The sequence below is a fragment of the Hyperolius riggenbachi genome, chromosome 8 (assembly GCF_040937935.1).
Source record: "Hyperolius riggenbachi isolate aHypRig1 chromosome 8, aHypRig1.pri, whole genome shotgun sequence".
Taxonomy (NCBI): Eukaryota; Metazoa; Chordata; class Amphibia; order Anura; family Hyperoliidae; genus Hyperolius; species Hyperolius riggenbachi.
This window is the reverse complement of record NC_090653.1, coordinates 43,824,936-43,852,047: the sequence shown is the minus strand read 5'-3', so window position 1 is coordinate 43,852,047 and position 27,112 is coordinate 43,824,936. Positions and strand designations below refer to the sequence as shown.

Below are 27,112 nucleotides of genomic sequence, written 5' to 3'. Positions count from 1 at the left end.
GCTGCCCCCTGGCGGTATTTTTCATACCGCCAAGGGGGTTAATGTTCTTTTTGCTTAAAAGTGGTTTGCGCCTTGGATATCTGCCATGCAGGCCGTTTTCGCCCAGTCTCTTTCTTATGGTGGAGTTGTGAACACTGACCTTAATTGAGGCAAGTGAGGCCTGCAGTTCTTTAGATGTTGTCCTGGGGCCTTTTGTGGCCTCTCGGATGAGTTTTCTCTGCGCTCTTGGGGTAATTTTGGTCGGCCAGCCACTCCTGGGAAGGTTCATCACTGTTCCATGTTTTTGCCATTTGTGGATAATGGCTCTCACTGTGGTTCGCTGGAGTCCCAAAGCTTTAGAAATGGCTTTATAACCTTTACCAGACTGATAGATCTCAATTACAGTACTTTTGTTCTCATTTGTTCCTGAATTTCTTTGGATCTTGGCATGATGTCTAGCTTTTGAGGTGCTTTTGGTCTACTTCTCTGTGTCAGATAGCTCCCAGTTAAGTGATTTCTTGATTGAAACAGGTGTGGCAGTAATCAGGCCTGGGGGTGACTACAGAAATTGAACTCAGGTGTGATAAACCACCTTTAAGTTATTTTTTAACAAGGGGGGCAATCACTTTTTCACACAGGGACATGTAGGTTTTGAGGTTTTTTTCCTCACTAAATAATAAAAACCATCATCTAAAACTGCATTTTGTGTTCAATTATGTTATCTTTGACTAATAGTTAACGGTTTTTGATGAGCAGAAACATTTAAGTGTGACAAACATGCAAAAGAATAAGAAATCAGGAAGGGGGCAAATAGTTTTTCACACCACTGTATACCTTGTTTTTCACCACCAATTAGGCTTTCTTTAGGGGGTACATTTTGCTAAGAATTATTTTATTTTATATGCATTTTAATGGGAACAATAAGAAAGAAATGGGGAAAAAAAATATTATTTCTAAGTTTTCAGCCATTATAGTTTTAAAATAAAACGTGCTACTGTGGATAAAACCCACACATTTGATTTGCCTATTTGTTGCAACAATGCCGAGTGGTGTACAGGGAAATAAACCTTGCAACGCGTAAGTCATGGGCTGACTCGATAAACCCTATTTGTACAGATCATTAGGAAGATATATTACCACCCCTTGTTGCACAAATTTGTACCAAAAATCACATAAGAATAATTGAAAAGTTAAAAATGGCTTTAGAATATGAAATAAGCTGTATTAGGCGGGTGTCTTTGCTTATCCCCCCATTTTGTGTCATTTATTAGTGGGCAGAAATTTTTATGCTGCAAGTGGGGTGTAGCTAGCCCTAATAACCTATACACAGCTTTAAGTTAATAACTTAATACAACGTTAATACACAAGAATATATGGAGGAGTGTTTGCTCGTCAGCCACTGGTGTCAAAGTCAGATATTTAGGGCAGCAACCGACTATGCAAGGCAGCTAGCAGTAATAGCAGGATGCGCTCCTACACCAAGTTAGCAAGCAACTGCTCCAACCATCAAAGTGATACGCGTATGTATATACTGACATGAGAGAATCAGACATTTATAGAAAGGAGTGCATACATTAATACAGTGTCAACATAGTGCTCACTGCTCAACATGTTTCATCTAAATAAGATTTCATCAGGAGCTAAGTACAGTGTCACACACATACTTAAGACCCCAACCACACAAGATCCCTCCACATATAGTGCCAAGTCAGAACTGAAGTGGAGCGGAGCTATGGGCAGAGCAGGAGGAGACGCCATGCAGCACACATGATTTTACTTGTTGATATGCGCAATACTTTGGAAGCTTTGGAAGCAGCGCCGGTTTGCCCATGAGGCGGGATGAGGAGGGTTCCTCAAACGACAAAGTCTGGGGGGGCGGCACCCGCCTGGCCATGGGTGGGAAGGGCCGCCGAGCTGGAGGGGGTAGTCGGGAGGAAGGGGGTATTGGGCACAGGGGTGGGGGGGTCGGACCTCCCCCTCCCTCACCTGGATCCCTCGATCTGCGCTCCCCCTGTAGCTTTTAAGTGCAGCAGCGAGCGTATTAATAGGAGGCAGCGGGCAACGCCTCTTCCGCATTCCAGCGTGAGTTCCACTCTCGTCACTTCCTGCAATGCCACCCACTGTATTGTAAGTGGACGGCATTCCAGGAAGTGACTAGTGTGGAACGCACGCTGGAACGCGGAAGAGGTGAGTCATCCCCGCCCGTTGCCTCGTATTAATACGCTGCTGCACTTAATAGCTAGAGGGGGAGCGCAGATCGGGGGACCCAGGTGAGGGAGCGGGGGGTCCGACCCTCTCCCCGTTACTGTGCCCAATAGCCCCTTCCTCCCCGCTACCCCCTCCAGCTCGGTGGGCCCCCTCACCCATGGCTGGGGGGCGGTCGTTTCTCAGAAGTTTGCCTCAGGCGGCAAAAAGTCTAGAACCGGCCTGTTTGTAAGTACACTACTTTTTACTTATTCATTTATTAAATGGTTTTACACTATGAGAGGTTTGTTTGGAGCATTTTATTAAGCCAAAAGGAACAGGCAGCCATTGCCCACCGTGATATGTTTCAAGTGACATTTGCTGGTCTGTGAGGGGTCAGCCAATTGTCCTGGTAAGCGTTGTTGTGCTTTGTGTATGCAGCCACATACTGGTATTGGTGTGTTTGACCAGTCACTTGCACAGGAGGTGGTGTGGATACTGCACATCATTTTCTTAAAGGATTTACACTATGCATATATTTTTTGTTGTTGTCATCTGGATCATACCATGAGATGTTGATGTCAGAGAGAGCTCAGTAACTGCCGCAGTTTTGGATCTAAGCCATATAAGCTGTCTGTAACTGGTCAGCTACAATTTCTGGTGAGCGTATAGATTTACTTATGGTGATGGAGGATGTGAATCATGAATTGATGGGCACAAACACTGGAGTGAAGCGTGGTGGACATTGAATACGATTAAAGCAGGACTTCACTATGTATGTGTTTTTGTCCTTCTCTATCCCCCTTTTCTATGAGGTTATTGAGATCAGAAATTCCTTTTGATGAAGAGGTGAAGTCTGAAGCAAAAAAAAGACTCTGACTGTGTGCATTTGGACAGTATGTGGATCACATTGAGGTTATTCTTTACTGTAGAGTGCTTATGTATTTGAAGTTTACTGTATATACTCACAGATTAGCCTAATTTTTCAGCATTAAAAATATGCTGAAACTTTACCCCCTCAACCTATATGCGAGTTGGTGGAGCAGAACAGATGGTGGAACAGGTTTTGTTACTAGCAGAGGAGTGTAAGGATTGTGCACTAGTGATCCTGCTCTTGCCAACTGGCTCCCTGCTGTGTCTGTGCCCTCCATCCCCTGCAACATGGTGTGCAGAGTGCGCTGCTCAAGACTACCTGTGTCCCCTGGCTTGTGAAGCGGAGCGTGCAAGCAACGTGTTGGAGGTGCAATGATCGGGGATTCTTCCTGTGTGGCAATCACTGTGTCTCATATCTATGACCCCATCTAGTGGCTTCTGGAGACACAGCTGTATGATCCTGGGGCACATCTGGCTAAGGGGAGGTGGGCTGACTTGTACTGGGGAAACATCTGGCTACTTTGGAGTGGGATATACTGGGGAGGGGGCTATATTGGGGAGGGGGCTTATACACAAGTCAATCACTTTTTCCTGGTTTCTGAGGGAAAAGTGGGCACCTCGGCTTATGCACGGGTCGGCTTATATGCAAGTATATACGGTACTTGATTCTTTTATCTGGTGCCAATATGACTACTTGATTCTTTTATCTGGCGGCATGTAACTACTTGATTCTTTTATCTAGTATATCTGCATTGTATAATGGCATTTCTTGTGATGTATCCAACCTCAGTGCCATACATATGCTTACCTTTTCTATGAGTACTGCAGCGATTTCCTTTGCGGTATTAAAATTTCTCAACCCAACACTTGCTGATGTATCGAACACTATGAAGATATTTAGAGGGGCATCTTTGCTTATGGCTATCCTTCGATTTGTACTCTCTGGGGAATAGAAAATAAAATGGTTACTGGGTGTAAGCCTAGGAAAAGCCAGGGGTGGAAATGTTTAGAAAGGAGTTTAAAACATACAATACTTGGCTCTGTGAGATCTTAAATCAACTCCAGATAATCGTATTTGCCCATCTACAAACATGAGTGCCTGAGCCCGACAAAGCCGTAACAGAGATAATACAGCCACTGTGCAACTAGGAAAGGCTGCAGTAAGACAGACCACATTAGAACAGGTATAGGAACTTATAGGATAGAAGAAATAAGGCTGAAAAATGTGTTACAGAGTCACTTTAAGTTAGAGCACTGCTTTAACTTGCTTTCTTGAAACAAACTCAAGTTAAACCCCTTAAAGGACATCCGAGGTGACAAGTGACATAATGAGGTAGACATGTGTATGCACGGTGCCAAGCACACAAATAACTATGTTGTGTTCATTTTTTTATTTTCTCAGCTTGAAAGAGTTAAAAATCAGGTATTCAAGTAACAGTTTTTGTCTGAGTCAGACTATATAGCGTAACCCTCACTGATAAGGATTGCAGCCATAAAACACTTTCCTGGCCATGAATGGCTTCTTAGAGCAGGAAAGAGATCAAAAAAGGTATATAGTTCATAGATTTTGGCTCTGGCATACTTCATAATGTTTCATTGAGAAGAGGCCATTACACAGTAAAAACTTAAAAAAATAGATTTAAATATAAATTAAAGCTTTGGGACAACTAAAAAGGTCATCTTTAGAAGAAAGAGGATAGATACAATTGTTTATCTCATTAGTTTATTTTCACCTCGGATGTCCTTTAACCTTCCTGGTGGTAACCCCGCTTTTAACCCTTTAACCTTCCTGGCGGTACCAACTATCTGCCCAACTATCTTCCAAGTGTGTCTGTTGGATAGGGGTGATCAATGAGATGTAAATTCTCCCGAGTTGGTGCAAATGTTTATGCAAATATATGCAATTTAATCCAGGTTTAAATTGATTGGTCCGTTTTCAAGCTGCATATATTTGCATAAAAAATTTGCATAAACTTGGAAGAATTTGCATCTCTTTGATCATCCGTACTGTTGGAAGATAAGGGGGGTGGGTGACAAACAAACAACCAGATGACCAACTGATAAAAGGTTGCTTGCCAGATCCAACTGTTGGATCAATCTACCCAACTATCATGCAGGTTGGAACATGAGTACAAGTCTTTTGAACAAATTTATTGTTTTTGAATGCGGACATGTGCAGTTTATCATTTAGCTTGCATGCATAGTATTTAAAGAGAGTCCGAAGCGTAAAAAATTGCTGTTTACATTGCAGTCCTCTTCAGCATTAATTCCAGAGCCGCATCCCCGCTGTTCTGTCTGTCCACAGCCAGATTCTATTAATCAGTATAATTGAACTCTACTCCCTCTAGTGGACACTTTCAAAATAGCATTTGTTCCTTGCTGTATTATCCAGAAGTCATGTGACAGGGAGGAAGTAGATGCTCTGTGAACAGGAAGCAGTTTGTTGTAAGGCCCAGCCAGATTCCCACTGTGCTGTTGCAATCCACATCCATCTATCCTTCATCCACGCCAATCCAAGCATCGTTGGTATGTTAAACCTCATCTTTTAGCTATATCCAGGGCCGGCCCGCTCATGAGGCGGGGTGAAACATTTGCCTCAGGCGGCAAATCTGGGGGGGCGGCACCCGCCTCTGCATGGACGCTGGGGCCGCCCGCCGAGCTGGAGGGGTAGCGGGCAGAAAGGGGGTATTGGGCCTAGCGGCGGGGAGGGGGGTCGGACCCCCCCCTCCCTCGCTTGGGTCCCCCGATCTGCGCTCCTCCTCCAGCGGAAAGTACCAGGCAGCCAGCGTGCATATGACGAAGAGGCAACGGGCGGGGGAATTACTCACCTCTTCCGCGTTCCATCGCGTGCTCCACTGACGTCACTTCCGGCAACGCCGCCCACTGTATTGGACGGCCTTGCAGGAAGTGACGTCAGTGGAGTGCACGATGGAACGCGGAAGAGGTGAGTGAATACCCCGCCCGCTGCCTCTTAATGATATGCACGCTGGCTGCCTAGATCAGGGGACCCAGGCGAGGGAGGGGGGAGTCCGACCCCCCTCCCCGCCGCTAGGCCCAATACCCCCTTTCTGCCAGCTACCCCTCCAGCTCGGCACTTCCCACCCCACGGCTGGGGGGGGGGGGGGGGGGCGGGCGATTTTTTCGAATCTTGCCTCAGGCGGCAAAAAGTCTAGGGCCGGCCCTGGCTATATCTGCAATGTAGAATGCATATTTGTTGTATACGTACATTTGTTAGAGCTTTATAGCTAGGCCATAGCTCATGTATGTCGGGAGATGCCTGTCACATGCTCTGAGATCTGTGTATTTCTACTGCACTCAGATCCATTCATCATGCTGTTTTACATGTTCTGATCCATAGTTCATGATGTGATAGTTTCCTCATCTGCAGCAGCATTCTATGTTGTACAGTGTATTCTCATGCATTGATGTTTGATAGATGCTGTATTGTATGAATCCACACTTTTGCATTGCATGCATGGTCTGATACTATGCTTTTGTTTGCATTTACAGTTTTACCTTCTTTTGATCATTTACATTAAACAAGTTACCGGAACTTACACAGTGTGATGATTGAAGGGCGAGTAAACTACCTGTCGAATTATTCTTCACAATAAGGGGAACAGGACAGTAAAACAACGGCTTCCACAGAGAAGGCCCTTGAATGTGATAGAGCAAGGCAAGCAGAATAAGCGATTCATCCGGGTGCAGCAACACTGTGTAGCCACAGCTTCTACTTCAGAGTGACTGAAGGTACTGTCTCATAGACCCACACCTAGCAACACAAAGATGTCTGAAGTTTCACCCAAGACAAGATCCAGAGTGTCACTCTCATCCAGACTCTCACATCGATCCCGTGCTTCTGAAGCTGCAGCACTAGCCAGAGCCGAAGCAGAGGCCATGAAAGCACAGATAGCATTTGCAGAACAAGAAGCAAAGATAAAGCAAGCATTTGCAGATCAAGAAGCAAAGATAAAGCAAGAAAAGGCATGTCTAGAAGCTTCACTAGAAGTACTCAGCTTGAAAAAGTCAGCAGCTGCAGCAACTGCAAAAGCACAAGTATTAGAGGCTGCATTAGAAACTGACAACCACTTTAACAACAAACAAGACATCCAGTCTGACTTACAGCAAGAAGCTGCAATACAGCGTACTGAGGAATATGTGAGAGAACATTCACAGATACTCCATCAATCTGATCCAATCGCAGAAGATGGAAACGAGTACCCGCACAGCAATGCAAGCTTTCCACTTCAGCAAAGTTTCCATCAGCAGAACGCTTCTTGCCAGGACCCTCCCTTTACTGCAGACGCATCATGTTATGCCCCTCCAATGAGAAACTCCAGAGGTCAGATCTTCCAGGAAGATCCTGCGATGGACAGCAAGCGATGTGACACTCCACGCTACTGCTCAGATCCACCTGACGGCTACAGTTATCCTAGACCTCCAGTGAAAAAAGGGACTTATACTCATTCATCAGATGCGAGAATGATACCACCAGCTAATCACTATACAGACTCACTAGCTCATAACCAAGTCACATCAGATCTTGTAAGATATATGGCAAGACGAGAAATCATTTCTACGGGACTTGTGCAGTTTGACGATCTGCCAGAGAACTTTAGGGCTTGGCGGGCGTCATTCAGAAACGCTATAGCAGATCTTAATCTCTCTTACAAAGAAGAAATAGATCTTTTGGTGAGATGGTTAGGCACCTACTCACGCAAGCAGGTAAAACGCATACAAGCTGTACATGTGAACGACTCCAGAAAGGGTTTGCGGATGGCATGGCAGAGACTTGATGAGTGCTATGGGGCTCCTGAGATTATAGAGGACTCTCTGTGGAATAGAGTAGACAGCTTTGGGAAAATCTCCAGTCAAGACCACATCAGGCTCAGAGAGTTAGAAAACCTGCTAATGGAAATGCAAGCTGCAAAGGAAGAAGGTGACTTTCCAGGTTTAGCCATTCTTGATACAGCTAGAGGTATAAGTAACATTGTTCAAAAATTGCCAATTTCCCTACAAGAAAGGTGGATGACTCAGGGTTCCAGATACAACTGCACCGAGTGCTTTTTCCACCATTCTCTTTCTTTGTGAGTTTTATTACACAACAAGCAAAGATGTGCAATGACCCAGGGTTCATCCTGTCCCCTCAGAGCTCTGATTGTCAGAGACTAGAGAAACACCATCACAAGAATGCTACTCATATAACTTCTGTCTCAGTGCACAAGACTGAGACTTCTCCAAATATACCATCACAGAAAGAACCTGCCCATGCCAAGACAGTGGACCTTACCAAAGGTTGCCCCATTCATCGCAAGCCCCATCCTTTGAATGAATGCTGTGGTTTCAGGGTAATGCCTTTAGTCCAAAGAAAGGCCTTCCTGAAGCAAAATAACATTTGTTACCATCTACTTCACATTTTTCAAAAGACTGTGATAAGACTATTTGTTGTACAGAATGTGATAGCAATAAGCATGTGTCTGCTATGCATCCTGGTCCCGCGCCATGGACTGTGAAGGCTGAAACAGAGGGAGAGCAGGGCGGGGAGGGACAGGGAAGTAGCTCAGCACCAGATGTGTCAGCCATGTGTACTGAAGTTTGTAGAGAGAATCCACAAGGCAGGTCATGTTCAAAAATTTGTTTGGTCAATGTGTATCCTACAGGGCATAGGGAAAGAGCTATCAAAGTTTATGCAATCTTAGATGACCAGAGCAATAGATCTTTGGCAAGACCAGAGTTATTTGAGCTTTTTGGGTCAAAAGGTGACCAATTTTCCTATTCCCTCAGAACATGTGCAGGAGTGATTAATACTACTGGGAGAATGGTACATGGCTTTCAGTTGGAATCCTTTGACAGAAAGGTGTCCATTCCACTACCCACGCTGATAGAATGTGATGAGATCCCAAATGTTCGATCAGAGATCCCAACTCCAGAGGTTGCACTTCATCATACACATCTGAGACAGTTAGCCACTCACATACCTGAGCTCGATCCTAATGCCTCCATTCTTCTGTTGCTAGGCAGAGATATTATTATGATTCACAAGGTCAGGGACCATATTAACGGGCCACACGACTCTCCTTACGCCCAAAGATTAGACCTGGGGTGGGTTATTGTGGGCAATGTATGTCTAGGTGGGGTCCACAAACCAGAGACAGTGCATAGCCTCTATACCAACACCTTAGACAATGGCAGGAGATCGCTGTTAACACCTTGCCCAAACTACTTCACTGTGAAGGAAAGCTTCAATACAAGCACACCCTTGACCCTGCAGACCTCATCTGTATGGAATTCCTCTTGTATGGAAGACTGTCTTGAACACAAAGTCTTTGAAATTTCCAAAGAAGATGATAAAATGGCTCCTTCCCATAGTGAGCTTGCTTTCATGGAGATAATGAAGAGCGGTTTCTACAGGGATGAAGACAACAGTTGGGTTGCTCCACTGCCTTTTAAAGCACAGAGACAACGGTTGCCAAATAACAAGACACAGGTCTTGCACTGATTCAGGTCTCTTCAGAAATCCTTCAAGCAGAAGCCTAACATGAAAGAACATTTCTTTGCTTTCATGGAGAAAACGATACAGAATGGCCATTGTGAAGTAGTGCCTCCCCTTGATACATAAGAGGAATGCTGGTATCTGCCTCTGTTTGGGGTATACCACCCAAAGAAACCCTTGCAAATCAGGGTGGTCTTTGATTCATGTTCCCAGTGTGGTGGGATATCTCTGAACGACATCCTTTTGAAAGGTCCAGACCTCAACAACAATCTCTTAGGAGTATTACTTCGCTTTCGAAAGGACGCCATTGCCTTTGTGGCTGACATTGGTCAAATGTTCCATTGTTTCCTGGTTAGACCCGAAGATAGGAACTTTTTAAGATTCTTCTGGCATAAGGATAATAACCAAGCAGAATACATCATCGAATGGCAGATGAAAGTGCATATTTTTGGCAACAGCCCCTCACCAGCAGTACGCGAAGCAGAAAGACAGTTTGGTGCAGATGCAAGAGAATTCGTGGAAAGAGACTTTTATGTTGATGATGGCCTAAAATCTCTTCCGACTGCAACACAAGCTATCAACCTCTTGAAGAGAACTAGAGAGATGCTGGCATGTTCCAACCTTCACCTACAGTGGCTGGATGGTGTAATGGTTAAGGGCTCTGCCTCTGACGCAGGAGACCAGGGTTCGAAACTCGCCTCTGCCTGTTCAGTAAGCCAGCACCTATTCAGTAGGAGACCTTAGGCAAGTCTCCCTAACACTGCAACTGCCTATAGAGCGCGTCCTAGTGGCTGCAGCTCTGGCGCTTTGAGTCCGCCAGGAGAAAAGCGCAATATTAATGTTATTTGTCTTGTCTATTTGTCTACATAAGCTAGCATCAAACAGCATAGAGGTCATGATGGCCTTCCCTTCAGAAGATCGGGCAAGTGACTTAAGGGATCTTGATTTCAGTGCTGATGCATTACCCATTCAGAGAAGCCTTGGCATTAGCTGGGACCTCAAAAAAGATGTTTTGACATTCCAAGTATTACAAGAAAAAAGACCATTCACTCGTCGAGGAGTCCTCTCTACTGTGAACAGTGTATATGATCCTCTAGGTATAGCCGCACCAGTCACCATAAGAGGAAAACTTCTTCATGGTAATCTCACTGCAGATACTCAAGATTGGGATGCACCCCTACCTGAAGAGAAGAAACAGCAGTGGGAAGATTGGAGAGGATCCCTACAGCAGTTGAGACACGTTGAGGTATCCAGACCTTATGGATTGGTTTCCTGCTCTAATGCTCAGTATAAGGAACTTTGTGTATTCTCAGATGCCTCTGTCCAGGCAATAGCAGCAGTAGCCTACTTAAAGGTTGTCGATGCTCAAGGAGAAGCTCACATTGGGTTCATCTTAGGAAAGGCAAAGCTACCGTATATACTCGGATACAAGTCGACCCCGTGTATAAGTCGACCCCCAAAATTTGACCCTCACAAGGTGGATTTTTCCAATTATTCAAGTATAAGTCTATAGGTAAGTCTATAGAGTCTATAGGTAAGCCAGCCAGGTATCTGCCTCCAGTATAGGTAGCCAGCATAGGTAGGCAGCCAGGTATAGTTGCCCCCAGTATAGGTAGGTAGCCAGTATAGTTGCCAGTAGCATAGGTAGGTAGCCAGTATAGTTGCCAGTAGCATAGGTAGGTAGCCAGTATAGTTGCCATTAGCATAGGTAGGTAGCCAGTATAGTTGCCAGTAGCATAGGTAGGTAGCCAGTATAGTTGCCAGTAGCATAGGTAGGTAGCCAGTATAGTTGCCATTAGTATAGGTAGGTAGCCAGTATAGTTGCCAGTAGCATAGGTAGGTAGCCAGTATAGTTGCCATTAGTATAGGTAGGTAGCCAGTATAGTTGCCAGTAGCATAGGTAGGTAGACAGTATAGTTGCCATTAGTATAGGTAGGTAGCCAGTATAGTTGCCAGTAGCATAGGTAGGTAGCCAGTATAGTTGCCAGTAGTATAGGTAGGTAGCCAGTATAGTTGCCAGCAGCATAGGTAGGTAGCCAGTACAGTTGCCCCCATGTATAGGCTGCAGCGGTGGGGAGAGTGGGCATGGAGGCAAACATCTCACCTTCTATCCTCCATCTACTTCCTCTCCCAGGCATCCCATGCGCAGCGTTTCCTGTGATGACATCATCACAGGAGACGCTGGTATCAGCACAAAGGGATGCGTGGGAGAGGAAGTAGATGGAGGATAGAGGCTGTGGAAGGTGGGATGTTTGCCTCCATGCCCGCTTTCCCCGCCGCTGCAGCAGTCTCCTCTCACCATCCACCGCTGGGCGCAGTCTCCTCTCTTCTGCTCGCTTCTCCACTCGCGCGGTAACTTCCGGTCCCGACGTCATGTGACATCGGGAGCCGGACCATCTCTCTTAAGGGGGCAGACGCGCGAGTGAGGGAGAAGAGAGGAAAAGAGGACACTGCGCCCAGCGATGGATGGTGAGTAACCCCTCCACACACACACACACCCCACATCCATAACACACACCCTCACCCCACTCAGGCTGTAAGTCGCAAAATTTAGGACTATGCGACTATAAGTCGACCCCCCCACTTTTTTACTTTGAATCAGTCCTAAATTTTGCGACTTATACCCGAGTATATACGGTAACCCCACGTCCAGAAATCACCATCCCATGGCTGGAGCTTAGCGCAGCTGTCCTTGCTGTGGACATTGCTGAATTCATCGCCACCGAAATCGACTTGAACATACACTGTTAGCTATTTCACTGATAGCAAAATCGTTCTGGGCTACATTTACAATGAGAAAATAAGATTTTATGTGTTTGTCAGTAATCGAGTTCAGAGGATAAGAAGATGTTCGATCCCAAAGCAATGGCATTATGTGCCTACAAAGGATAATCCAGCAGATCTCGCCACCAGATCTGTCTCAACAGCACATCTACAAGACTCAATTTGGCTTACAGGTCCAACATTCCTACTCCAGTCAAATTCGCCGTTCGAAAAGACTGAGACTGAGGCCTTTGACCTTGTTGATCCAACGATAGATACTGACATCCATCCTGAGGTGACAGCATTAAGTACTGTATATAGAGAGAAGAGACTAGGATCTGAACGTTTTTGCCGATTCTCTAGCTGGAATACTTTGACACGAGCTGTCACTCGTCTCATTCACATTACCCAACTTTACAAGGTGAAGGCAGAAGAACGTCCTGAAAACTGCAATGGTTGGCACCTCTGCACAGGACCACATCTTATCGAGTTCCTCAAGAAAGCCAGAATAACCATCATCAAAAATGTGCAAGAAGAAACATTTCCTAGGGAGATCCTCTGCATTCAAGAGAAAAAGAGTATCCCCAATGACAGTCCACTTAGAGCTTTAGATCCCTTCATAGATGAAGATGGGCTATTAAGAGTAGGCGGACGTCTACGCAATGCAAATCTTGGACATGATGAGAAAAATCCAGTCATTATCCCCGGTCGACACCACATTGCCACCCTCATAACCCGTTACTACCATACCCAGTCACAGCACCAAGGACGGCACATTACAGAAGGAGCTATTCGTTCAGCGGGGTATTGGGTACTGGGAGTTAAGAGGAATGTTTCCAGTCTCATCTTCAAATGTGTTACCTGCCGGAAGCTCAGAAGGACCTGTGAAACACAGAAAATGGCAGATTTACCACCTGAGAGACTCAGCACAGATCCTCCATTCACTCATATTGGCCTAGATGTATTTGGTCCTTGGTCAATTTGCTCCAGGCACACCCGTGGAGGTAAAGCCAACAGCAAAAGGTGGGCAGTTCTTTTCACCTGTCTCAACATCCGTGCCATCCACATAGAGATCTTAGAATCCATGGATGCCTCAAGTTTCATAAATGCCTTGAGAAGGTTCTTTGCTATTCGTGGTCCGGTCAAAACCATCAGATCAGACAGAGGAACAAACTTCGTAGGTGCTTGCCATGAACTCAAAATCTCCTCTAACCTCGATGACAAGGTAGAGAGTTTTCTTTCAAAGCAAGAAGTGGTTTGGATTTTCAACCCCCCTCATGCTTCCCACATAGGAGGAGTGTGGGAAAGGATGATCGGAATCACCAGGAGGATTCTAGATTCCATGTTTTTGCAACAACCTTCAAGGCTTACTCATGAAGTCCTAGTCACTTTGATGGCAGAAGTGACTGCTATTGTGAACTCAAGACCATTGATACCAGTCTCAACAGGTCCTGAGGATCCACAAGTCCTTACTCCAGCAACCCTAATAACTCAAAAGATAGTATCTTATCCAGCGCTCTCTGAAACATTTGACAGCAAAGACCTCTACAAACGACAGTGGAGACAGGTTCAGAGCCTGGCTAAAGACTTTTGGCACAGATGGTACAAACAGTATCTGTCTACTCTTCAGATACGAAAGAAGTGGCATTCAGACAGGCCAAATGTTCAGCAGGGTGACATTTTGCTTCTGAAAAATCACCAAACCAAGCAGATTAAGTGAGCTATGGGTCAAGTGACTAAGACCTTCCCCCATGATGATGGTAGGGTCCGTAAGGTAGAGGTGAAAGTAAATACAGAAGGCAGTTCAGGTTTGTTTATTAGACCAGTAACAGAACTTGTCTTGCTCTTATCTCCTGCAGAATAACTTTCAGTGATTTGTTAAAGTGTGGTATCTTATAGATACCAGGCGGGGAGTGTGCTGTCTGTCCACAGCCAGATTCTATTAATCAGTATAATTGAACTCTACTCCCTCTAGTGGACACTTTCAAAATAGCATTTGTTCCTTGCTGTATTATCCAGAAGTCATGTGACAGGGAGGAAGTAGATGCTCTGTGAACAGGAAGCAGTTTGTTGTAAGGCCCAGCCAGATTCCCACTGTGCTGTTGCAATCCACATCCATCTATCCTTCATCCACGCCAATCCAAGCATCGTTGGTATGTCAAACCTCATCTTTTAGCTATATCTGCAATGTAGAATGCATATTTGTTGTATACGTGCATTTGTTAGAGCTTTATAGCTAGGCCATAGCTCATGTATGTCGGGAGATGCCTGTCACATGCTCTGAGATCTGTGTATTTCTACTGCACTCAGATTCATTCATCATGCTGTTATATATGTTCTGATCCATAGTTCATGATGTGATAGTTTCCTCATCTGCAGCAGCATTCTATGTTGTACAGTGTATTCTCATGCATATGATGTTTGATAGATGCTGTATTGTATGAATCCACACCTTTGCATTGCATGCATGGTCTGATACTATGCTTTTATTTGCATTTACAGTTTTACCTTCTTTTGATCATTTACATTAAACAAGTTACCGGAACTTACACAGTGTGATGATTGAAGGGCGAGTAAACTACCTGTCGAATTATTCTTCACAATAAGGGGAACAGGACACCCGCAGTGCATCAAGGTTTTAACTCCCCAAAATCCAGGGGCAAATATCCACGACTTTCCAGGTCATGAATTTTGCTGCCGGGGGGAGGCAGAGCTTTGTGCAGTAGCTCTGCCTCCAGTCGCGTCAATCTCCTTGGATCTCCGCCTCTCCCTCCCCTCTCAGTGAAAGAAGACTTAGAGGGGTGGGAGGAGGCGGAGATCAGCGGAGATTGACACAAGTAGAGGCAGAGCTACTGCCTAAAGCTCTGCCTCTACCCGAAGGAGACTAAGATCTTGCCCCAGGGATTTCGAGGTGATTAAGACCTCATTATGCCAACACTTCAGCGATGGCATTATAACATTATTGATGAACAGAACTGCAAGAAAAAAAAGTTTGTTTTTTTACGCTTCAGACTCTCTTTAAATGAGTTGGTTGTTTAGTTGGGTGGTGTGTGTGTGTATGTACATGTCAGGTAAACAATCTGTGTGTGGTTGGTCTTGTCGTGCGGTAAAGTTGGACGTGTGAATGTTCCTTTAGTCGAAGTAATGGCGTGCACACAGATGACACCTGTCAGTTCAGCCTGGGGAGGGGGGGGGGGCACAAGCAATGGACAGATATTTGCCTTGAGAAAGGGACAATGTGTCGCCCCGAAATGTTGGCTTCTTGGACTGTTTCCATGAATGAATAAAGATACATGTAAGAGGTGTCAGCTTTATCTTTGATTGCTACCAATGACTGACATGAGCATCGCCGCACACAGAATAAAAGTGAGAGGAGGGGCTACCACTCCCCATGAATGATGGGCAACTTTGAGCTGGCACTCATCAGGACGCACCCACCAAGGTCACACCACTGGTGACAGTGTGAACTCCCGGGATGGTTGGAGTCTGAGAGAACTGGAACTAGTGTAATGGGTGCAGCAAGGATAGTTGAAATGCAAGCAAATATTACATTCTTAGAGAAGTATGGCAGCTTCCATATTCCTTGCACTTCAGGTTCCCTTTAAAGTGGACGTTAACTCTTGCACAGGACAGAAGAAAAAAGTAGAGAAATGCACCCTATATGTATTTAGAGAGTTTAGCCTGTCTAATTTCCCCTCATCTGTGACTGATTAGAAGTTGTAATTTGATCCTTCAGCTGTATCAGCTGACTGCCACAGCAAAGAGGCTAATTTGAAAGCACACGGTATTAACAAGTCTGCTTCCATGAAAGCAGGAAGTAGACACACTGCAGATGCATTGCAGGATTTGTATCAGCTGGTTATTATGCTGTTGCTTTTCTTTTAGAGCGTAGAGGAAGTTCTGAGTTCAGGTCCGCTTTAACCCTCCTGGCGGTCTATTAGAAAACACCAGGGGGCAGCGCAGCACTATTTGAATATTTTTTTTTTTTTAAATCATGCAGCGATCCTAGGGCTCGCTACATGATAGCCGCTGTACAGCGGCATCCCCCCGCCCGCTTCTATCGCCTCCGGCGATCTTTGATCAGGAAATCCCGTTCAAAGAACGGGATTTCCTGAAGGGCTTCCCCCATCATGCGACGGGGCGGGATGACGTCACTGACGTCTAAGGGAGTCCCGATCCACCCCTCATGCGCTGCCTGGCACTGATTGGCCAGGCAGCGCACGGGGTCTGGGAGGGGGGCGGCATGGCGCGGCGAATCAGCGCGGAGCGGCGGCGATCGGAATGCACACGCAGCTAGCAAAGTGCTAGCTGCGTGTTGCAAAAAAAAGTATGCAAATCGGCCCTGCAGGGCCTGAGAAATCCTCCTGCGCGGCAGGAAGGATAAATTTCACGCAAACTGCAGATACCAGGATCAGAGCAAGGATTCTTCTGTTATGACAGTAGGAGGTGTTACGCTAATAAGGTAATCAAACAGAGATGCAGCTATTAAATAGGGGATTTTGTTTTTTCCTGAAGTCTTATGTTAGGTACACACAGGGCAGGGCCGAGGCAGAGGCAAGAGAGTCTCTAGCCTCAGGGCGCAGTGTAGGAGGGGGAGCAGAACTCACTCAGCTATCATTCCCCTATTGTGTTTGAAGCAAATAGAAATAAGAAATGGGGATACATAGCAGTGACTGTAAGCCAGATAACTAGGGATTAACCCTCCTGGTGGTTTATTTTACGCAGCTAGCACTTTGCTAGCTGCATGCAGTGACCGATCGCCACCGCTCCACACCGATTTGCCGCTACCCCCCGCGCAATGCCGCCCCCAGACCCCATGCACAGCCTGGCCAATCAGTGCCAGGCAGCGCTGAGGGGTGGATTGGGACTCCCTTTGACGTCACGACGTTGATGACGTCATCCCGCCCCGTCGCCATGGCACACCAGCGGTTTGAGGATTTTAGCAAACCGCAAACGTGCCTCCTGCTGCACGTTTGCGGTTTGCAGAAGCGTTTCTGCCTCCATGTAAAGTATAGGAAAAATGCACACCACTCTGAAAAAAAGCTACATCAGAGCGGTTTGCCAGGCGTTTTTGTTACAGAAACTGTTCAGTAACAGTTTTTACTGTAACAATATTAGTAATCTGCTACACAAAAACGCTCCCAAAAAACGCTAGGCATGTTTAGAAAACGTCTCTAAACATGCCTAGAATCGCTCTGAAATCTGCTCCAAAAACCGTTCGCGTTTTGAGGATCTGCTAGCGGTTTTGGTGTGCACTGGGCCTAAAACCTACAAATACTTTTTCTGGCCATAAAAGTGATGGAAAAGTTGTTTCAAGGGGTCGAACACCTGGACAGGGGCATGTCGGAGGGGGATCCATGCCAAAAATCTCACCAAAAATTACGGAGTTGACACAAAGTCAGGTTTTAATCCCTAAAGGGCAGAAATCACATTATGCAGAGCTCCGGGTGTCAGTGGGCTGTGGAGTGTCTCACCAGAGAAATGCAATAATACTATCAGAACATAGTGAACTAATAATGCATTGGAGTGGTTCTGTGCCTACAACTTAATGTAGCAACAGCAGTAGTGTGCACACAGCTCTGGGTGTCAGTGGGCTGTGGAGCAGAGCCGGATTAAGGCTAAATGGGGCCCTAAGCAAAGTAACTGATTTGGGCCCCCCATCATGTCGTAATAGAATCAGAAGATGCAGCTGCACAGCAACATGCCGCACACACCGGGGCAGCCGAGCTACTGGTTGCTATGGGCAACAGCCCGCTTTCCTCTGTGGGTGCACAATGCAGGGAATAGCAGCGGCAAAATGCAGAGTGAGAGATGAATGGCTGGGACATTTGCACTCCGGGGCTGGGGCACCCCTGTGAAGAGGGCGCCAGATATCACAGCAGCAGCACTTTCCCCCTGCATCTCCAGCCTGGCAATAGCAGAAAGCTCTGGACACCGCCAAACCGGAAGCCATTCCCCAGACAGAATTACATAACCACCCCCACCACCAAACAACTGATTTCCTCCCAAACTAGACAGCCACCATGCAGCCTCCATCCCAGTGAATATGATAGTCCAGCAGAGAAGGCAGCCACAGCGGGGGAGAATGACAGCACCAGATGACTCACATTCACCTATTGCGATCCAAGCAATAGAGGTCCTGTCATCCGGAGCCCATCTGTCTCCTCTAGAGTGCTGCCGCTCTGTTACTACTACTATTACTACTTCCTACTTCCTATCTGCTCTGAGAATCAGGAAGTTCAGAGCGAGCGGTTGCACTGTAGAAGAGACAGATGGGTTTCAGATGACGGGATCTCTATCGCTTGGATCATGGATAGGTGAGTGAGCGTTTGCCATCTGCTGCTATCATTCTTGCTGCAGCTGTGGTTCTCTGTGTGAAGGGAGGGAGGAGTGGGCAGCGGCAGAGCGCACAGTAGCAGCAGGGGGACCTAGTAGAAGAGCCTGGCTCTGAAGACAATCAGCAGCGCACGGCATCATTTGACAAGACAAGTCAAATAACATTTATATCGCGCTTTTCTCCTGGCGGACTCAAAGCGCCAGAGCTGCAGCCACTAGGACGCGCCCTATAGGCAGTAGCAGTATTAGAGAGACCTGCCTAAGGTCTCCAACTGAATAGGTGCTGGCTTACTGAACAGGCAGAGCCGAGATTCGAACCCTGGTCTCCTGGGTCAGAGGCAGAGCCCTTAAAGGGACTCCGAGCAGTGCCTGTGGGTATGCCTTTAAGCATACCCACAACTAATTAATTACATCCTCACACCTACCAGCATGATGTTTGTAATTATATCCCCCTGGGTTCCTTATATTTCATTGCATTGTGCTGAATCGAGCTGCCGACTTTGGAGAAAAGTCGTCCTGTGTAATACAATGTAACTATGGAAAGATGCATATCATTTTGAAGCTCTCTTTCTCCTCTTTCCAATGATAGATAAATTGCCACCCTACGCTTTTTAGTTTTCGCTATTTTCACGATCAAAATTGCCATGGCCGTGATTTCGATCGCGAAAATAGTGAAAACTAAAAGGCATAGGGTGGCGGTTTATATATCATCGGAAAGAGGAGAAAGAGAGCTTTAAAATGATATGCATCTTTCCATAGTTACTGCACTGCTCAGAGTCCCTTTAACCATTATACCATCCAGCCACCGCTGACAGGATGGCGAGGGCTGGTTTATGTGCTGATGGGGCCCCTTTGACTCTGAATGGGGCCCCAAGCAACTGCTTTTGTTGCCTGGTCGGTAATCCGGCCCTGCTGTGGAGTGTCACACACAAAAAAAAAAACACAGGAGACCAATGTGCTGGAGTGCTTTTAAAGCAAGTGAGGAGCTAATGCTGTCCCTACCTATCTGCAGCAAGTCTGACCCTGCTTTCACTAAGGCTAGAAACCCACTAGGAGCGCTTTGTAAGCGTGAGTGATTTGAAAAAGCTCTTGGAAATGCAATGCTATGGGGGATTTTTATAAAATCACATCACTCAAGTGGGATCACACCCATAGCATTACCTTAGCTAGAGCTTTTCAAATCACAAAGCGCTCAGAAAAGCTCTCCTAGTGAGTTTCTAGCCTAACAGTCAGCAGCCAGCAGAGAATTAATCCAATATGGCCACCACAACTGCTTTTTGATAGGGGGGTGGGGGGTCCAGGAGGGGGTGCTAGCTGATTAGCTGTCGTGTGTCTGCTGACTGTGAGGTAAGGGGTCACATTTCTGCTCAATGATGATGTATAGGGGGCAGGCTGAGCACGCCAAATTTTCACTGTTTCCTGTGAATGTGAACAGCGGAAGTTAGAATACTGCTCGCCGGCAAACAGTTCAGGTCATCTCTGGTGTGTACCACAAATACTTCAAAGTTCAAAGTGGGACTTCTGTTGTGCTTGGCGAATAAAGTTGTTTCTGATTCTAATGCACAATGCAAATTGTTGGCACCATTGCAACCCCTAATGCAACACAATATGCACTGTGTGAAAGGACCCATATTGTGTATAAACAAATCTCATTTTAATTGGCTAATCATTGGCCAATTTTACCATTTCCATTTAGTATGAGAACTTAACCACGCAATCTGTTCATAGTATTCAAAATTAGTATTTTTGTTAATTTGTATGTAATTACTGTTCATAGTATTCAAAAGCCTGGCCACATGTAAAGTAATTATTTCTCTGACTGGAGGTATACTTTTAAATAATGTAGCTCACCTTCCTCAATTGGTTTTGCTCTTGCAATACTTTCAGCTAAAGAGTAGGAGAAGCTCTCCGCCACCTCTTCCGGGCTGTCATACACATACCGCTCTGTAACAAATAGAGAGACATAAAGCCCATTGTAAACAATAGTCTAAGAAAAATAAAAAGGTACTGTAATAACACGTAGAACGTACTTCATTTTTCAGGACTCCCAGTTTTTATGGTAATTTTCTTGGTTTCAGCATCAGAAACATTTCCTGTATCTATATACTGCTGTATATTTGGTACTAGCTGGTCGCCCGGCGTTGCCCGGGTATGTAATTGGCTGGTGTTAGCTCTGCCCACTTTTTCTAATCCTAACACACAATTACTCAAGGATGACCTAGTTTGTGAGCTTTGCGGTCTTTGGCATCAATAATTGGCATTGAAATGAAATAAATCTAATTGGCTGTGGCTCTACTCATTTAAAAATCAATAGGTGAATTTTGATTAGCTTTTGTAGGCTTCACTCACTTTTCTGAATATTAATCCCAGTCACCCACTGTGCAAAGTTTAAGAACCCTGCCATTGACAGACAGTGTAAGAATGGCTGCAGTTTACATTCTGCCAGTGAAATTTGTATTTTTCTCCATCCACTGATGTCCTAATGTTTCCCGGGTATGTATTTGGCTGCTGTTGGCTGTGGCCACTTTTTCTAACCCTAACACACAATTGTCAATAGTCAATGACCAAGTTTGTGAGATTTGTGGTCTTTGGCATGAATCATTTTCATTGAAATGAAACACATCTGATTCGCTGTTTGTGGCCCCACCCCTTTTCTAAATATTTAACCCCAGTCACCCAATGATCAACTGTACCAGGTTTGAGGCTTGTGCCATTAACAGTGCAAAAATGGCAGCAATTAAATATTTGCCTTGAAAATCAATAGGTGAATTGTGATTGTTTTTGTAGGCTCCACCCACTTTTCTGAATATTAATCCCAGTCACCCAGTGACCAACTGTGCAAAGTTTTAGAACCCTACAATTAATAGTGTAAGAATGGCTGCAGTTTACATTTTCCCAGTGAAATTTGTGTTCGTCTCCGCCCACTGATGACTCTGCATTGCCCAGGTATGTATTTGGCTGGTGTTGGCTCCGCCCACTTTTTCTAACCCTAACACAAAATTACTTAATGACCAAGTTTGTGAGCTTTGCGGTCTTTGGCATCAATAATTTGCATTAAAATAAAATAAATCTGATTGGCTGTTGTTCCACCCTTTTTCTGAATTTGAACCCCAATCACCCAATGGCCAACTGTACCAGGTACAGGTGATTAACAGTGCAAGAATGGCATCAATGAAATATTCCCCTTAAAGATTAATAGGTGGATTTTGATTGGCTTTTGTAGGCTCCACCCACTTTTCTGAATATTAATCTCAGTCACCCAGCGACCAACTGTGCAACGTTTGAGAACCCTACCATTAATAGTGTAAGAATTGCTGCAGTTTACATTTTCTCAGTGAAATTTGTATTTGTCTCCGCCTACTGATGACCCAGCAATGCCCGATTATGTATTTGGCTGGTGTTGGCTGCGCCCACTTTTCCTAACCCTAACACACAATTACTCAATTACTCAATGACCAAGTGTGTGAGCTTTGCGGTCTTTGGCATCAATAACCTGCATTAAAATGAAACAAATCAGATTGGCTGTTTGGGGCTCCACCCCCTTATATAAATTTAAACCCCAGTCACGCAATGATCAACTGTACCAGGATCAGGGCCGGTTTAAGCAACAATGGGGCCCCAGGGCAAAATAAACCTGGGGGGCCCCCCCCCCCAACATATACCCCGGAACAAAAATCGGCATTAAGAGACCTTTTTTGCAGCTGGTATAGTCACGGTGTGAAGCCCCAATCGGTCGGAGCTCCACATTCTGGCTATTCCAGCCTGCATGGGGGACAAGGGGTTAAAAAGTTTCAGGAGGGGGGACCCCACAATTTTTTTTTAAATTCCCACACTCTAAACATAAAAAAAAAAAATTGGGAAAATAGGAAAACATGCCAGGGATCTTCATACAGCCATATTGCGGCTGTATAGCGATCCCTGGCCAAAGCGCTGCGGCTGCGTATAGACCCCCTGGAAACCCCGTCAGGAAATTTATTGCGCTTTCGTTTGATGCATGTAAAATGACACTACCGTTAGGTTTGCTACTAAAAGTGACCTTTACCGCATTTAAAAGTATACTTTTTTTCCTTCGAAACTTTAAAATCGATTTTCTCAAAAACTATAAGGTCTTTTTGAAAAATTGTTTTTTCCTCTTATTCCTAATGATCTCCTTAACATACCCTGCAAATTTAGGGTTTCTAGCATTTAAGGTGGATTTGCTATTAACCATTAACCGGTTCAGCACCGCAGTCCGAAAATCTCATGCATCCGAGCAACGTTCACCTCCCATTCATTCGCCTATAACTTTATTGCTACTCATCACAATGAATTGATCTATATCTTGTTTTTTTCGCCACTAATTAGGCTTTCTTTGGGTGCTACATTTTGCTAAGAATTATTTTTTTCTAAATCTATTTTAACAGGAAGATTAAGAAAGAAATGAAAAAAAATCATTATTTCTCAGTTTTTGGCCATTATAGTTTGAAATTAATATACGCTAGCGTAATTAAAACTCATGTATTTTATTTGCCCATCTGTCCCGCTTATTACACCATTTAAACAATGTCCCTATCACAATTTATGGTGCCAATATTTCATTTAGAAATAAAGGTGCATTTTTTCAATTTGTGTCCATCACTGTTTATAAGCTTATAATTTTAAATAATATAATAACATATTCTCTTGACATGCATATTTAAAAAGTTCAGACCCTTGGGTAACTATTTATGTTGTTTTTGTTTTTTTTTAATTGTATTTTTTATTTTTATTTTTAATAAAAAAAGTGTATGTGGGTAATTTTTGGTGTGGGAGGGAAACTGTTAATTTTCAATGTAAAATATATATTTTTTTTAATTAAAAATGAACTGTGGTGCAGTTTACTATTCGGCCACAAGATGGCCACAGTGAAAAAAGTCCTAGATGCGAACGATTTCGCATCTAGGAACTTAAAAGTAGGGGAAATGTTTCCTGGGGGCAGAAATACCACGCTCTCTGGAGAGAAAGCGTCGGTATTTCTGCGGGGAAGATAGATCGGTGAATGGGAATTATATTCCCATTCACTGATCGGGGGGCTAGCGGCGGGCAGCGGGAGCGCGCGCGGGGGCGCGCCCGATCGCGCGCACGAGGCGGCGGCAGCAGCAGTGCCTATCTGGACGAGGAAGCTCGTCCAGATAGGCCGAACTGGTTAAAGTCGGCAGGTTTTTAAATGTGTTTTTTTTCCTTTGAAACTTTAAAATCGATTTTCTCAAAAACTATAAGGCCGATTTTGAAAAAAATGTTTTCCTCTTGTAGCCACTGGGGGCCCCTACAAGCTCTGGGGCCCTGGGGCAGCTGCCTCCTTTGCCTTAATGGTAGCGCTGGCCCTGACCAGGATTGAGGCTTGTGCCATTAACAGTGCAAGAATGGCAGCAATGAAATATTACCCTTAAAAATCAATAGGTAATTTTTGATTGTTTTTTGTAGGCTCCACCCACTTTTCTGAATATTAATCCCAGTCACCTAGTAACCAACTGTGCAAAGTTTGAGAATCCTACCATTAACAGTGTAAGAATGGCTGCTGTTTACATTTTCCCAGTAAAATTTGTATTTGTCTCCGCCCACTTATGACCCTGCGTTGCCCGCTTATGTATTTAGCTGGTGTTGGCTGTCCCCACTTTCCTAACCCTAACACACAATTAATCAATTACTCAATTACCAAGTTTGTGAGCTTTGCAGTGTTTGGCAACAATAATTTGCATTGGAATGAAACAAATCTGATTGGCTATTTGTGGCTCCACCCCCTTTCTGAAATTGAACCCCAGTCTCCCAATGATCAACTATACCAGGTTTGAGGCTTGTGCCATTAACAGTGCAAGAATGTCAGAAATGTAAATATTCCCCTTGAAAATCAATAGGTGAATTTTGATTGGCTTTTATAGGCTCCAACCACTTTTCTGTATAATAATCCTAGTCACCCAACGACCAACTGTGCAAAGTTTGAGAACCCTACCATTAACAGTGTAAGAAAAACAAAAGTTTGCTTTCTTAAAACAGAAAGAATTTGCAATAATTCAGGTTGTAGTGAGCTTGAGATGTCTCCCAGTTGCTGCTGAATATATGCAAATTAACCATTGTTATCCTTAGAAGCTAAACACACCTCCAGAACCGCTGGAATGCAATGATGTGTCAGTTTGTTAATTTGTACAGAGCCATAATAATCCAACATGCTTACAGACTGTTTTGGATTGTTTGCTCCTCATCAGTGCATGGCATGGATTCATTTGGCTCTATGCAGTAGGGCTTGTAACACCAAGAGGTACAGACTAACCAGCAAGCTCATGGTGACCCAGAACTCATTGGAGTGTGTAAAGGGACTACAATGGTCCTAAAAGCCCCCTTACTAAGATGTTAAGAAAAACAAAAGTTTGCTTTCTTAAAACAGAAAGAATTTGCGATAATTCAGGTTGGAGTGAGCTTGAGATGTCTCCCAGTGCATTACTGCTGAATATATGCAAATTAACCATTCTACCCTTAGAAGCTAAACACACCTCCAGTGTAACAGTGTAAGAATGGCTGCAGTTTACATTTTCCAGTGAAATTTGTATTTGTCTCCGCCCCCTTTTTGGTTATGGGAATAAAAAGTATCCTATACTTTATTCCAGGTAATGTACTATGTGTGTGCCAAATTTCAGTCAAATCCGTTCAGCCGTTTTTGTGTGATCGAGTAACAAACATCCAAACATCCGAACTTTCCCATTTATTATATTAGTAGGATATAACGTGACCCTCCCAGCGATGCTTGGCCTAGGCTATTTTGTTATGAAGCCTTCTGCCCCACAGCATGCTGGAAGACAAAGGGCTTGATTCACTAAACCGTGATAACTCAAATATCACACCTTATCAAAGATATCACACCTTATCAAAGTTAACGCGCCTTATCAGAGTAGCATAGCGAGCGCTACGAACCCGCAGGGGCTCAGGGCAGAACGAGCGCCATTGCCAATTAGCAGGCATAAGGTCGTAGCGCTCGCTATGCTACTCTGATAAGGCGTGTTAACCTTGATAAGGTGTGATATCTTTGATAAGGTGTGATATCGTTGATAAGGTGTGATATCGTTGATAAGGTGTGATATTTGAGTTATCACAGTTTAGTGAATCAAGCCCCAGGTGTTGTTTCTGCTCACTTCAGAACACAAACATTCTGTAGTGATGCACCTGCCAGCAGTAAGCATGTAGCCACCTGTGATAAATTTAAGATTGTAAATCAGGGAGTGGAAAGATATTGCATTTGGCAAACACTGATTGAATAATGTATAAACAATTATTATAAAATATAAGAGATTTTAATAATTTAGTTACATACGTTCCTTTGTCTGAAACCCCAAAAAACACCTAAGGAGAGGGAAGGCTCTGGGTCCTATAGAGCCTTCCCCTTCCTCTCCTGGTCCCCTCATTCCAGCATTGTGACCCCCGTTAGCCGTCTCTGACTGATGGGCCGGAAGTCTGTGGGAGCCTGAGTGACCCTGAAGACGAGCTGCTCCATACTGTGCATGTGCGAGCCCACTCTCTATCGTGCACTCACACATGCACAGTACAGGCTCCTGAAGACTTCTGAAGTTTCCCACGGTGGGAGATTTGAATGGGGAAGCCTGCGCTCGAACGCGGGGATTGTGAGAGAAACTGGAAGACTCAATAGGACCCAGGGCCTTCCCTCTCTTTAGGCAAGTATCTGTTTTTTGTTTTTTTTGTTTGTATTTCGCTTCAGATTCTCTTTAACCACTTCACCTTAAAAAAACAGAGCAATTTTCACCTGTCAGCGCTCCTTCCATTAATTCGCCTATAACGTTATTACTACTTATCACAACAAAACAAGCTATATCTTGTTTTTTTCTCCACCAATTTGGCTTTCTTTGGGTGTACTTTTTGCTAAGAATTATTTTAAAAAGTGTTTTAACAGGAAAAAGAAGAAAAAAATGGAAAAAAAAAATATTTCTCAGTTTTTGGCCATTATAGTTTTAAAATAATACATGCTACCTTAATTAAAACCCACACGTTTTATTTGCCCATTTGTCCCGGTTATTGCAACATTTAAAATGTTTCCCTAGTACAACGTATGGCGCCAATATTTTATTTGGAAATAAAGGTGCATTTTTTCAGTTTTGCGTCCATCCCTACTTACAAGCCCATAATTTATAAGGTAATAGTAATAGTAATATAGGGTATATAGAGCTGGCGGCAGGAGCAGTGGTGTGTGGAGGCAGCCGGCGGAGATTTTCAATCAAGATAGAGGATTTTGGCATGGGATCATTTCCAAAGATATTGGCATGGAAATTTTTTTTTAAGGTACAGGTAAGTATCTTTGGTTAATTAAGAGTATTAAAGGACTTTTTTGTGGTTGTGTTTTTATTTCATTTAAGTCTTTTGTGGTAATGGGTAAAGTGTACTATGTACCCCATACCCATTTCTCCTGGGGAGGGGGCGGGCATCTGGGGTTTCCCTTCTTAAAAGGGACTCCCAGATGCCACC

General features: G+C 44.5%; 1 protein-coding gene across 1 annotated transcript in view; it reads right to left on the bottom strand.

Annotated features, from left to right (window-relative positions):
• LOC137528773 (complement factor B-like) overlaps positions 1-27,112 on the bottom strand; it is a 119,990-nt gene that overhangs the window by 62,594 nt on the left and 30,284 nt on the right. The window contains exons 5-6 of the mRNA XM_068250338.1: positions 20,480-20,572; positions 3,845-3,978 (exon numbers count right to left, since the gene is read on the bottom strand). Coding sequence (XP_068106439.1) covers positions 3,845-3,978; positions 20,480-20,572 — 227 coding nt within the window. The remainder of the gene's footprint in view (positions 1-3,844; positions 3,979-20,479; positions 20,573-27,112) is intronic.